The following is a 15,422-nucleotide window of genomic DNA, read 5'->3' on the forward strand; positions in this document are numbered from 1 at the left end:
TTCACGTACATCATTCCCTGATAAATTGACTCGTAGATACTGAATATGGACAAAATCCGTCCAATAGTTTAGTAGAAATCGCTGTACACAGACAGACTAGTACTAAAATTATTATATTTCATGTACATCATTCCCTGATAAATTGACCCTTAGATACTGAATATGAACAAAATCCGTCCAATAGTTTAGTAGAAATCCCTGTACACAGACAGACTAGTACTAAAATTATTATATTTCATGTACATCATTCCCTGATAAATTGACCCTTAGATACTGAATATGAACAAAATCCGTCCAATAGTTTAGTAGAAATCGCTGTACACAGACAGACTAGTACTAAAATGATTATATTTCATGTACATCATTCCCTGATAAATTGACCCTTAGATATTGAATGTGAACAAAACCCGTCCAATAGTTTAGTAGAAATCGCTGTACACAGACAAATACTAAAATTATTATATTTCATGTACATCATTCCCTGATAAATTGACTAGTAGATACTGAATATGAACAAAATCCGTCTAATAGTTTAGTAGAAATCGCTGTACACAGACAGACTAGTACTAAAAATCAGTAAAATCTTGAAAACGTATTTCCGAGTATCAGAATACTTTCTTTTTACACTTCTTACTATACTACTATGGCCCCAAAGAAACGCCTGTGAGTTCCAATGCCTCCCATAGGCATACTCGTCTTCAGAGCAGGAAGCTATTGTGGCTATGACAACATTGAAATGCCTTCACTTGTTTCCCTATTACACTGTAACATTGACTTCCTGGTATGATTTTAAGTATATACCATCTCAATATAAAACAATTGAGAGTTGTTTGATGACAAGCCTTTATGCAGACCTCCTCTACTACTTCCGGCATCACACAGTTCATTGTCGCCTGGTGCGTGAAGTAAGCCAGGGTTACCGAGCCTGACAGTGGGCCAGGGACGGCACCAGCCGCGGGGCTTTTGTTAACTTCCACTACATGATCAATATCAATATTAGGTTATTTTACGACGCTTTATCAACAGCTTAGGTTATTTAGCATCTGAATGAGATGAAGGTGATAATGCCGGTGAAATGAGTCCGGGGTCCAGCACCGAAAGTTACCCAGAATTTGTTCATATTGGGTTGAGGGAAAACCCCGGAAAAAACCTCAACCAGGTAACTTGCCCCGACCGGGAATCGAACCCGGGCCACCTGGTTTCGCGGCCAGATGCGCTGACCGTTGCTCCACAGGTGTGGACAGATCACCATAATAACCATAATCTTAATCATCAGGTTTGTAGTCATTATCACCAACTCAATATTCTCATCACAATCAATAACATAGTATGTAATCATTATCTAAGGTAATGCCACGAGAGGTTCTGATTTTACCTATACATTTATGAACAACTTTAGTTGTAATTAATAAAATTACCATTACCGGTATTCATTCATTCATTTATTGTTCTGCCCAAGGGTAGGTCTTTCACTGCAAACCCATCTTTCTCCAATCTTTCCTTTTTTCTGCCTTCCTTTTCGTTTCCTCATATGATTTATTTATCTCAAAGTGTCTATCATCTGATATCTTCTTCTACCCCGAACTCTTCTCTCGTTCACCATTCCTTCCAGTGCATCCTTCATTAGGCAGTTTCTTCTCAGCCAGTCACCCAATCAATTCCTTTTCCCCTTCCTGATCAGTTTCAGCATCATTCTTCCTTCACCCACTCTTTCCAACACAGCTTCATTTCTTATTCTGTCTGTCCACTTCACACGTTCCATTCATCTCCATATCCACATTTCAAATGCTTCTATTCGCTTCTCTTCACTTCGTCGCAATATTCATGTTTCTGTCCCATACAATGCCACACTCGATACAAAGCACTTCACTAGTTTCTTCCTTAGTTCTTTCTCCAGAGGTCCGCAGAAGATGCTCCTTTTTCTATTAAAAATTCCTTGGCCATTGCTATTCTCCTTTTGACTTCCTGGCAGCAGATCATGTTACTGCTTATAGTACATCCCAAGTATTTGAAGGTGTCCACTTGCTCTACTGCCTCATTTAGAATTCGCAAGTTTATCTTCTGTATTTTTCTTCCTATGACCATGCTCTTCGTCTTGTTTGCATTTATCTTCATTCCTTTCTGCTCACAACTGTCATTTAGCTCCAGTAGCATATCTTTTAGTATCATCTCCTCTTCTGCTAACAACGCCATATCATCAGTAAATCTTATGCACTTTATTCTTCTTCCTCCTACTTTTACCCCTCCCATGTTCTGAAAACAGTTCTTCACTAAATCCTCCAAGTAGGTGTTGAACAGGGTAGGTGATAAAGGACATCCTTGACGTACTCCTCTCCCAATTTCACTTCCTTCTGACATTTCTTCTCCTGTCCTGACTTTGACTCGTTTCATATAAGTATTACCGAACAGCCTCTTCTTTTTTCCACGACAATTTTATTTAGGATCCCCATCAGTTTATTCCAATTCACTCTGTCGAAAGCCTTTTCTAGGTCCACAAATACTACATACACTTCTTTATTCTTCTCCAGGTATCTTTCACCGATTGTTCATAGCAGTCCAATTGCATCTCTCGTACCTTTTCCCTTCCTGAAGCCAAAATGCTCTTCTTCCAATTACGTAAATACGTTATGGCAGCTATTTTGTTTATTTTTTTTTCTTGGCATCGTCTTCGTTTTCATTCTTTGACGACACTAAAGATGTTGTATAGTAACAGTACTGAATAGGCCTACTCTATACATTGTGACGTCACTATTACTTTGAAGATTTCATTTGTGGTGTCACTAATCTTTCATATTGTGAACACACTGTGAGGAAACTCAAGATTCCATATTGTGGCGTCACTGGTGGTTTCGTATTTTGATTAGATTAGATTAGACGACAATGGAGACTTCGGATTACGATATCAGTTCTTTTCAATTTCGAGACGTAATGTTGTGATGTCGCCAGTAATTTTATACTGTGACGATACAGAAAACTCCATTTTGTGACGAAACTGAAGACTTCGCGACGTCACTAGTAGTTTCATATTGTGACGACCTGAAGATCTCATATTGTAAAGTTACTCGTAGTATCACTTGTGATTAGGATAACCGCAATTCCTTTGAGTGAAAGTGAGACTTTAATCACTTTCTTTAGGGAAAATGTGGGACACCATGTTTTTTCTAAAATCCAGTATTTATTTGATTTAAAATTAATCATAAGACGCAAATACATACCAAAATGAAACCTAAATAACACTAAAAGAAGGAACAAATTTCAATAATTTAAAATTATACTTGTTGAAAATAATATTATAGCAATAAAAAGAATATAAATCAAATACATAGCACAAGAAAACGGATACAACCACAACCCCAACATAATAGACAATATAATACGCAAGACAAAACAAAACCACAAAAAACAGAAGAATACAACACAAACACAAGAACACAAAAAATACATCACACTAACATACGAAAACAAAAACACACATAAAATTGCAACCTCATTCAAGAAATTAAACTACAACATCGCATACAGAACAGAACATTAGGTCCCCTACTTTTTCTAGTGTTTATAAATGATCTTGCCCCCCTAATAAAAGATGTAGGTCATCCCATATTATTTGCAGATGACACAAGTATAGTAATTACAGCCAATAACTCCAACACATTCCAATCTTCAACAGAGGAAATTCTCTTCAAAATATGTGACTGGTTCTCAGTCAATAAATTGGTATTAAATTGTAACAAAACTAACATAATTAAATTTAAATCCTGTGCAAATTCAACCTCGCAAACTTCTAGCGCAATAATTAACAACAGATCCCTATTAGAAATAACGACAACCAAATTTCTTGGCTTAAAAATCGATAATGTGTTAAATTGGAAAAGTCATATTAAAGAAATTACCCCCAAACTAAATTCAGCTTGTTTTGCTATTACATCTATGCAAAAGATAGTAAATATCAATACCTTAAAAACAATATACTTTGCATACTTCCACTCGGCAATGAGTTTTGGAATAATATTCTGGGGAAATTCCACAGAGAGTAACAGTATATTTCTATTACAAAAAAGAATAATTAGAATAATAGTAGGTGACAAATCTAGGGAATCTTGTAGGACTATTTTAAAAAAGCTACAAATAATGCCCATGGCTTGTCAGTATATCTTTTCATTAATAATCTTCCTCGTATGTAATCGTAAAAACTTTGTAACTAATTCAACAGTTCATAGCATAAATACACGTCAAAGAAATGACTTTCATACTCCATCGGCAAGTCTATCGTGCTATAAAAAAGGAGTGCGTTATATGGCAGTAAAAATTTTTAAAAGCCTCCCTATCGATATAAAAAATGAAACTCAAAACATAAGATTATTTTGGGCCAAATTAAAGAAGTACCTAATTTCTCATGTCTTCTATTCTGTAAGTGAATTCATGACATTCAATAACACTTCATGAAATTGATACTAAAACTATGTGTTGTACTAGTAGACTAAATTGTAAATCTCGTCTATATATATATTTCATCTAGACTGTGACTATAAATTAAGACTTTATAATAGTATTAAGTTTTTTGACTTGTTCCATATTCTAGCTGTAAAGCAATGTATGAATACCATGGAATGTTAATAAATACAATACAATGCAATACAAATAACACTCTACAAAAACATCTCAACACACAAACAACACAAACAAACAAATACAACCACAGAGGCGTATACAAACTCAAATGTAACACCTGCAACAACTTCTACATAGGACAGACAGGCAGATCATTTCAAACACGTTACAAAGAACACATCACAGCCATAACAAAATTACAAAACACTTCCACATATGCAGAACACATCACAAATGCTAACCATACTTACAGAGACATCAACACAGACATGGAAATACTGCACATCCAACCAAAAAGCCAGAAACTCAACACACTAGAACATTATGAAATATACAGACACACGAAAACACACCCCAACGATATTCTCAACACACAACTCAATTTCAAAACACATACACTCTTTGGCTCTACACTACGAACACACCCACAGAGAAAACAAGAGGCGCCAAGACCAACAACGACCAGTTCCGAAGATGACCGAAAATAGGTCGAAACATGTTAACAAGGTACGTTAATAATATTTAACACAAGAAAGTTATCATACATATTCCGAATAAAAAGAAATTGAATACACTTTGAAATTTATTACTATTTAGCTGGTCAGAAATTAAGTTTCTAAAGGGGTTCATTTACTTTCTTTAGTCCAGTCATACTTAGCAGAAGTTGCTATTGCATTCAGAAATTCATGTTTTGCAAGCAAATGTGAATACAAAACATTAAGCTGAATAGTTATTTGCCGTAGCTCTAAAACAAGGAAATTTCTTTTCAAGCTTTTCTGTAAATTTACATTGCCTCTTTGCCATTGTTGTAACGAATAAAACACAGTTCTAATATTCACTATAAACACGCATTAAATTGATTAAAACCGTAGCTGAACAAATAACGGTAAAAAATCTCGAATATTATCGTTCTAACGATAAACAAAACAGGTAGTACCAACCTAGAAATTGCAATCATTAACAGATACAATCTATAACTTAGAGAAATAACTCCATGTCGACAATATGTTAGTATTATAGGTAAAATTTATTGGCATTGTTGTAAAAAGTTTATATTTCGCAAATTTACGCCAAAAATCGGGATAAAAGTCTATTTATTGAAAAAAAAAGTGGGGACAAGTTTTTCAAGACTCTAAAATCACGATTAATCGGGACGCATGGTCATCCTATTTGCGATGACATCGTAGACTTCGTATCAGTAGGCTAGTTTCCACATTGTAGTAGCAGTAAAGACTTCATATTGTGACGACAAAAAATATTTCGTAGGCCTATTATGATATTAACAGTAGTTTTCACATTGTAATTACCAACGAAGACTCCCTGCTGTGATGTCTGCAGTTTTATATTGTGATGAAACGAAAACTTCAGATTATGAAGCACTGAAGACATACTGTAACGACACTAGTAATTCCATATTGTGATGTCAATGATGACACTCAATATTATTGTGACACACAATAATTTTCAAATCGTGGCAGTACTCAAAGTCACTTGTGTCTTTTATTGTGACGAATATAAAAATCTCATTTTGTGACGCTACTAGTAAACAACTACAGTATCCGGAAAAACATCACGACCTGTCCGGGATTGAACCCGGGACTCCTGCTGGATTGAAGACGAGCGAGCTAGGACCTGAGCCACGTGAGCCATCACCAGTATCACTAGAAGCTTTCTTATTTTCATAAAACATATTTTAAAATCGCGACTCTACAGGGTGGATGGTAAACTCTGCACCAAAATGAAACTGGTAATAGATCGTGAGGAGAGAGCAAGTTTTTTCTGTAACATTCACCGCTACTGCAATAACTCTAAGCAAGCCCGTTCTGCGCCCCTCTCCCTCTGCTGTACTCAGTCGGTGACGTGCGACAGTGTGCTGCGTTGCAAGATTTGTTTCAACGATTTTCGCTATTATTCAATTTAAATTCATGGCTAAATGGTTTAATTTGCAAAAAAGATTCAAGACATTAACTGTTCAGATTATTTTTGCCTATCTGCTTGTATAGCAATCAGCCATTTATTTCGGGCCATTACCGCAATAGAGCGCTGCAAACATTGGGCAGAGACTTTTTTTTTCCTGTTTAACGGTGCTTCATCGAAGGAAAAATGTAATAAAAGTTTTGTTACATTTAACATGTAGAATCACTTCTTAAATTTTGGTGCAGCGGTTATCATAGTTTTTGCAGTTTAAAGACAATAACAACTTCAAACTGCATATCACGGGTGGCGACAAAACGGAGGCTTTTAAACTGTAACGTCACAACTTTCCACCAAAGAATCGATATTGTGAAGTCACCAGTGGTTTTCGTATTGTGGTGAAACTTAATACTCCGTATCGTGACGTCACAGTCCGCCATATTATGATGGCATGAAACACTCCATGTTGTGGTGAAATAGAAGAGTCCACATTGTGACGTCATTATTGCTTTTCGTACTGTGACTCTGTGAAAAGGCCCATTTCATGACTTGCACGTAACTGGTTCATCTGTTGCACACGCTATCTTGTTCGATTTGTTAGTATTCAGTTTCTCCCGCAGAAGAGATGACTGGTGAGTTTTGGTATCTGATACACTACTGATAACATATACAAACACTCCAATGAAAAATGTGGGCAGTGCGATATAAATTATTGTGCTCGTTTTGCCCCTATATTTACTCAATAAACCTTGAACTGTTAGTTTCATATTAATTTGTGTTATACCGCATTTGTATTTCACTATGTCTGAAAATTCTCTTGGAAATATTTTAGAATCAACGCATTGCGTAATCCTTAAAAAGAATGGAAATTTTTAGCGGTTCCAGTTGACATGTAACATCAATTTGCAGGTAAAATATTTCTCATTTCTAAGTCGACATTTAGTCTACACAAAATGTAAGTGTACTGTAAATGTTTAACATATTTTTTATATGTATCTACACATTAGTCATTCCATAATACGAGTGCACTATTCTGAGGAGGTCGCCAGCAGCGTGTTTCTATGGCAACCAAATGTTGTCAAGCAGAGCGGTGGATTAGTTCCAGAAACGTCCGTTGACTTTATATCACATGAGTATTGTTTATGTTTAGTGGATAGTTCAAGCCTTACAATACCATTTTTTTCCTTAAAGGCCATTCACAAAGAAAATTAAACACAAGCGCAACATAAACGCAAGACTTTGGACCCATGTTATTTAATGAAAGCATTCACAATGAAATACGTAAGCACAAACGCTAAAATAAACGCAAGAAAAGTTTGCAAACTCCAAACTTTTGCGTTTGCGTTTATGTTATTTTGAAACAAAACACGATCGCAGAGCGCTCTTTTTACTAACACCATCTGTTGGCTGTTTCTACAAACCGCATTTTTCATCAAATCCTGCTTCAGAATGTTCCAAGTAAATAATTTTCATTTGCTACGGACTGACTTGATGAAACATTAATTACTTTGTATCAAGAACAGCGTTGTCTTTATGACAAGAGACACAGGTATTATAGAGGCAATGCAACTTGCATGAACATAAATTGTACAGATGAATGGTCACTTATGTAATTTGTTGCAATTTCTATAGTTTCGTAATATATAGACGACTTTTCATCAGATAATCCAGTAGGCAGTGTCTACACATAACCTTTCCACTTTAATTCTAGAAGGCCGTGCTAAGTTCTAGCGTTAACGCTTACGTTTTCATTGTGAATGGTATCACGTCTTTATGTCTTGCGCTAACGTTGCGGTAACGTTTGTGTTTTCATTGTGAATGGGCCTTAACTGTGCTTTGACATGTTAATATAATTGAATCACAATATTGAGAAACTCCAGATGTCCATTTTTTTTTACAAAATTGAGTTATATATGATTTTGTATTCTAAACATGTAGACTCATGATATTATGAAGAGAAACCCCACATATTTCCATCAACATTCATTTTAGCTAAAGTGTTAAGAAGCAATAATCTGAGCTTAAATGTAGGACCTGAGATGTTTTTGTATCTCACTGAAAAAGTTCAGTTTTCTAGACATGTGGGGTTTCTGAATATTCCGGTTCAATTATATGCTCGTAGATGGTGCTTATAAGTTTATCTCTCTCTCTCTCTCTCTTAGAAGTTCCTCGTTAATTTACTCGCGTTAAACGTTGCAACTCTCCCTTATTTACATTCTGAAAATCTGGCAAACGCACGCTTCCTTGTAGCAAACCTATGTTTGCCTGGTATGACTGGAGTTCCTGTTGTCGTAGAATTGCCCGACATTATTTTATTGCATTAATACACGCTTTAACATCTTAGGTTATGTCGCGTGTGTAGGATCTTTGGGTATTTATCAGCCGTGGACTATTGTGACTCCATTTCTATTGTAATTTGTTATAAATCCCTTGTATTAATTTTCAACCCCTGTAATCATCGCTGGTCCCTGTAACAGTTCGATCCTCGCGGAAATCGTCGCTGATATAAGTACTACAGTATATGCGAAACTTTTCTTGAACCTTCTTTTAACGGGACGAGGGAGCCGGAGCGAACTATTTCCGCCTTTCTTACGGCAGTGCTGCCAACCAAAGGGGACTCAACACTGAATTAAACAAATAGTGAACATGTATATCGGATTTATAAAATAAAACCATCTGCCCTTCAATTAGTGCTGCTTATGATTAGGTTTTCTCCGGAGCGGTTGTTTGCGCGCTTTCAATCGGAGACCTCCGGTTACCTCCGATTGATGCCGCGCAGGTTGTATATGTGCTGTGGCGCAGACATACACTTTCCGCTGAGCATTTCTTTAATCGGATCAGGTGGTGATTCGAGTCCGCTGATGTCCGCGTATCTTTTAAAATAAGTTCTAATTTTTTGTTGTTAATCTCTCTCTCTTTATTCGGCTCTTTGTTTTTTTGTTGTTGCTTAAAGTGTTATGTTAGCTGACAGATTTTTTTTCTACTTTTGAAATTCATAGTATATGTGGAAAGCCGTATTAGTTTTATGTCATTGATCAAATTAATAACATTCAATCTAATGCAGAAGTAAAGCTTTTCAGTAGCTAATGTAAACATTTATACTTTAATTCTCCTAGAAACTCTCGTTTAATCGCAAACAGGTTTGTCAATTGTTATTCTAATCGGTTTAGTTAACGTAAAATATATTAAGGGAGCTTCGGAATTAAACAAAAGAACGTGGGCTATCAATGGGATAAAGTTTACTGTTCAACATAATTTATTCAGATTCTTAACCGGACAGGATTGTGATTATTGTGTTAAAGGGTATCAGCATTTGAACTGCCTCTTCTAAAACGCGCCATTCTTGCTCTGTAATAAAAATATAAGTGGATATCAACTTAAGGATAATCGTAATTATATTATTACCAGATGTTTCTTTAGTTTCATTCAGAAATATTTTAATCCAAACAGTAAAATATAACTCAAGTTGTCTAAACAGTAAAATATAACTCAAGTCGTCTTATAAATATTTCATTTGTTTTTTATTGCCTCGAAAGTTACGTTTTAGAGAAATTTCAAGACTTTTTCATAGACTGTGAGCCTTTGGGAACAATAACACTAAAACAATTTAAAAAGAAATCGTATCAAATGTTTTGCGTAATTGTTTTCATCAAGTTCGCGATTGTGCGATCGCTTCAAATGGTCTAACAAATTCGAAGTTCCACCACCCTTTGAGTAAATTCGCCCACAAAGCTTACAGTGTGCGAATTTATTATTACCTTCAACTAAATTATTGAATTTCCATGCGACGGATATCCGATTTGGTGCCATTTTATTCCACTCACAAGTACCGTCAGTCCGTACGCGCCGGTCGTCCTTGAGCTAACTGTCGCTTCGCTCCGAACCACCGCATCCCTCCGTATGTCCCCTGTTCCACCTACGGTAGTATCGGAGATCACCGGTGGAGAGCTTTATTCGTAATCTCCGATTCCTCCGCGGTAGCAGTCACTCCGATGAGCAGCACTGACCACAAGAATCCAGAAAACAAATACCTATATAAAAGTTTACAATGAAACAATGAAAATACATACAATAAATTGCAAAAGAAAATTAAAGTGAAAGTGAAATCATATTACTTGAAATATGAAATGAAATTGTAAAATTTGAATTGAATCCTCTAGCATTTCTCTAAGGATGTTCTCAACATTGTAAAATGTGAATCCCTTTGGTTTTAAAAGGTTATAAATGTTCCAAACCGTTATCTCTCTACCTCACTGTGATCAGTTCGTTTCCTAGGAGCACTTCGAAAGTGTTACAGAGATGTGCCTGGTATTTCCTCAGCCATTGTGATTTAAAAAAAAAAGTACTAGGCCTATGTTCGAAAACAAAATTAATTCAATTTTCCAACGTATTACGAGTACATTCCTATGGAGCAGAAGGATCAAGAAACGTTTCACGCATAGTACGTTCACGTTCAAATTCCGAAAAAAAATCATACACAGTCTTGCTTGTGGTGTTTCATCTCAAAAAACATTTCAAAGTCGTTCCATGCATTCTTTTTGAGTCGATAACGATTTAAAATAATAGAATATCAGAGCCCAAAAGCCTTGTCGACTTAAATCCATGAATTTCATAGAATGTAGCTTCAAAAATATCTGGCAGCTAAACTAGGAAATGTTTTTTTAGATTTGTAAACAGCTGTTGTCTTGGAAACTTAATTGCATATTATATTATTATCGAAAAGACAATCTAGTTTATTGCTATACATATCAATTTGTAGAAAACTTCAGTTTATTCCTTGTTATGTCAATATTTTTTAAACCTGAAATAATGTTAATGTTACGTTTTATTTAACGACGCTCGCAATTGCAGAGGTTATATCAGCGACGCCGGATGTGCCGGAATTTTGTCCCGCAGGAGTTCTTTTACATGCCAGTAAATCTACTGACATGAGCCTGTCGCATTTAAGCACACTTAAATGCCATCGACCTAGCCCGGGATCGAACCCGCAACCTTGGGCATAGAAGGCCAGCGCTATACCAACTCGCCAACCAGGTCGACAACCTGAAATATCTTAACCGTGTGAGTTCTAGTATAAAACACTGATTTTGATACACACAAACCTAGAAATGTACGCATTTGTTTCTGTGTGTGTTTTTCTTGTACGGAGGAGGGACCCGAAGGCTTGCACTACACCCTGAGGCTTATTGTGCTTACCACTCCTATTCTGTGAATGATTGGGTAGCCGAACGGCCGCGCTCTTGTACTAGTATAGCATGCTGCACCGTGAACTGAACCCGGGCTATGATATGGATGATGATGATGATGATGATGATGATATGTGAATTAATAATGGCTAAATGTGTCCGAGGTCCAACGCCGAAAGCTACCAAACAATTCTGCTTCAATTGGTTGACAGAAAACCCCGGAAAAGCCACCGGCGTAGCTCAGTCGGTTAAGGCGCTTGCCTGCCGATCCGGAGTTGCGCTCGGGCGCGGGTTCGATTCCCGCTTGGCCTGATTACCTGGTTTGGCTTTTTCCGAGGTTTTCCCCAGCCGTAAGGCAAATGTCAGGTAATCTATGGTGAATCCTCAGCCTCATCTCGCCAAATACCATCTCGCTATCACCAATTCCATCGACGCTAAATAATCTCGTAGTTGATACAGCGTCGTTAAATAATCAAGTAAAGAAAATAACTCAGGAAAAAACCCCAACCAGGTGACTTGTTCAAACCAGGATTCGAACCCGGGCCCGCTCGTTTCACGGCGAGACGCGCTGACCGTTACTCCACAGCGATGGACAGACATTTGTGTTGCTGAGGGTTCTGACTATATGGGCCGTAAATATTTCTACCTATGTCTCTACGAGAAAAATTGTGATTCTTTCATGAGCAACATTAACTTTCGTGTTGCTATGAAAGGTATAGGCTAAGTCATTTTTCTACAGCAGAAATTCTAAATTTCTTTCCCCTGTAGGCCTACTGCAACTTCCAACTTGTACAACAATAAATTTGATATATTTCATTTATAAAATTAGAAATTACAAATCATTGTATCATGTTTAACATAGTGTTATTGATTATTAATTATTTATTATTATTATTATTATTATTATTATTATTATTATTATTATTATTATTATTATTTCTCGTGACGAGAATATTGTACGAAATGGAAATATAAAAATTGGAAATTTATCTTTTGAAGAGGTGGAGAAGTTCAAATATCTGGGAGCAACAGTAACAAATATAAATGACACTCGGGAGGAAATTAAACACAGAATAAATATGGGAAATGCCTGTTATTATTCGATTGAGAAACTTTTATCATCCAGTCTGCTGTCGAAAAATCTGAAAGTTAGAATTTATAAAACAGTTATATTACCGGTTGTTCTGTATGGTTGTGAAACTTGGACTCTCACTTTGAGAGAGGAACATAGGTTAAGGGTGTTTGAGAATAAGGCTCTTAGGAAAATATTTGGGGCTAAGAGGGATGAGGTTACAGGAGAATGGAGAAAGTTACACAACACAGAACTGCACGCATTGTATTCTTCACCTGACATAATTAGGAACATTAAATCCAGACGTTTGAGATGGGCAGGACATGTAGCACGTATAGGCGAATCCAGAAATGCATATAGAGTGTTAGTTGGGAGGCCGGAGGGAAAAAGACCTTTAGGGAGGCCGAGACGTAGATGGGAAGATAATATTAAAATGGATTTGAGGGAGGTGGGATATGATGATAGAGAATGGATTAATCTTGCACAGGATAAGGACCGATGGCGGGCTTATGTGAGGGCGGCAATAAACCTCCGGGTTCCTTAAAAGCCAATAAGTAAGTAATTATTATTATTATTATTATTATTATTATTATTATTATTATTACTGGCAAAGGCAGCATCCTCCCAGTGACCGATATTTTATTCAAAATACGCGATGTTTACAATATAGGCTATAGCAATAAATCTCCCATGATGCCTCCTCACCTCTCTTGTTATTGTTATTGTTTATTATTACATCATGGAAGACTGCGAACAGCTGATGGTGTCGCTCCCAGACATAACCTAACAATTTCCTCGTGCGATTGTTGTGCAACTCGCCTCACGATACTCTACTGTTTTCAGCAGACGGTCGACCGCCGCCACCCGCTCAGTCGAGTGCTGGACGACAGAGAGTCAAGATGTATTTCCGGTCCTGGGGTCGACACCAGGCGAGTGCGAGTTTACCGCGCACGCGCCGTACGCCCCTCATGGAGATTGACACAGGTCAGTGATAGCGTGACGGGCAATCTCGTCATCGCACTCTTGCTTTCACTCATGCTACCCCGCCCTCTTGCCTGCGCTGCGATGGGAACAGTTGATATGCGTCAGTATTTTGTGTTACCATGACTTCATACTCAGATTCGCCGTCTTTTTTTTTTTAATTGTGTTTGTAATGATAATAACAGTATTGGAAGTTATGTAATGTCATATTATTTAATCTCCTAGCATTTGGGGATCATATAAAGCGTCTGTTTAATTTTTTTAGCTGTAGCTCAGTTGGTAGAGCAGCTGGCTACGGACTGGAAGGTCCGGGGTTCGATCCCAGGTGGTCACAGGATTTTTCTCGTTGCCAAACTTTCAGAACGGCCCCAAGGTTCACTCAGCCTTCTATAAAATTGAGTACCGGGTCTTTCCCGGGGGTAAAAGGCGGTCAGAGCGTGGTGCCGACCACACCACCTCATTCTAGTGCCGAGGTCATGGAAAGCATGGGGCTCTACCTCCATGCCCCCAAGTGCCTTCATGGCATGTTACGGGGATACCTTTTTTTTTTTCATTTATATATATATATATATATATATATATATATATATATATATATATACTAGCCGTACCCGTCCGCTCCGCTGCGCCCGTTAGAAATAAATATAAAGTAATTACATAATTAAAATAGGACTTTTGATCCAGGGAACATTCGTGTTTGATAGAAGGATAAATCGTTTAATATGTTACTTAATTGAAATTGAATTAAAAAATTAAAATGCGATCATTTTGATCCAGAGACCACTCATTTGGTGCAATGACAATTCCTTTAACATGTTATTAATTGTTATTACCAATTATTTTTGGAAAAGCGAAAATTAACAGAAAAATTTTGGCTAAAGATTTATTATTATATATATTATATTATATTATATTATATTATATTATATTATATTATATTATATTATATTATATTATGTAAAAAGTTTGTTGATAACGGATGTACTCGAATTAGAAAGTTTTTAATTTGTTGTGGGAGCTCTTGAATCTCAGGAGGAACAGCTTTTACAACAGCGCAACATAATCTGCTTGGCTCATTACCAAATTTTTTTGCATTGCATTTATTGCATATATATTTTATGTATTTTAACACGATTAAATTGAGTATAGTTAAAATTTGAATTATAAAATAATGGATTGCTAAGCTAACGTACTATTACTGCATACTAAATTAATACACTCTCGTTGTTCGTTAATTCTCTGAGATAAAAATGAATATGTTCATAAACATTATTTTAAGAAATACAGGAAATGAATACACAGAATAACCTATCAAGTTTTCTGTGCATAAGAAGCTATTTTAATCTTACCTGTCCTCAATTCACTCAGAAGTTACTGTAATAACATTATAGCATTATGTCCATCCAGAGAAACTACACTTTCCAATGATGAAATAATAATTAATTATACTAATCGGTTAATTTAGCTTCCTATATTACTTCTTACAAACACAGAAACATTCTCTGTAGGCTATGTTTCATAACTTTCGATTGTTGTGTCCAAGGCCCCTTATAGACGAAGTCATTTGTTTTTTATTTCAATACACCGCCTTAGATGGCAGTTATTTTAATTTTAAAACTCATTTATCTCATTAAATATCAGTCCTATCAAATTTTTCA

General features: G+C 36.4%; 1 protein-coding gene across 2 annotated transcripts in view; it reads left to right on the forward strand.

Moving 5' to 3' along the window:
- LOC138698572 (dual specificity protein phosphatase 10-like) overlaps positions 1–15,422 on the forward strand; it is a 338,313-nt gene that overhangs the window by 23,491 nt on the left and 299,400 nt on the right. The window contains exon 2 of one of the 2 annotated variants that reach the window (XM_069824591.1): positions 13,630–13,767. In XM_069824591.1, the coding sequence (XP_069680692.1) occupies positions 13,630–13,767 (138 nt within the window). Of the gene's footprint in view, positions 1–13,626; positions 13,768–15,422 lie in introns of both variants that reach the window. The other variant, XM_069824590.1, reaches the window with a different exon arrangement.

Source organism: Periplaneta americana, chromosome 4 (assembly GCF_040183065.1).
Source record: "Periplaneta americana isolate PAMFEO1 chromosome 4, P.americana_PAMFEO1_priV1, whole genome shotgun sequence".
NCBI classification, from domain to species: Eukaryota; Metazoa; Arthropoda; class Insecta; order Blattodea; family Blattidae; genus Periplaneta; species Periplaneta americana.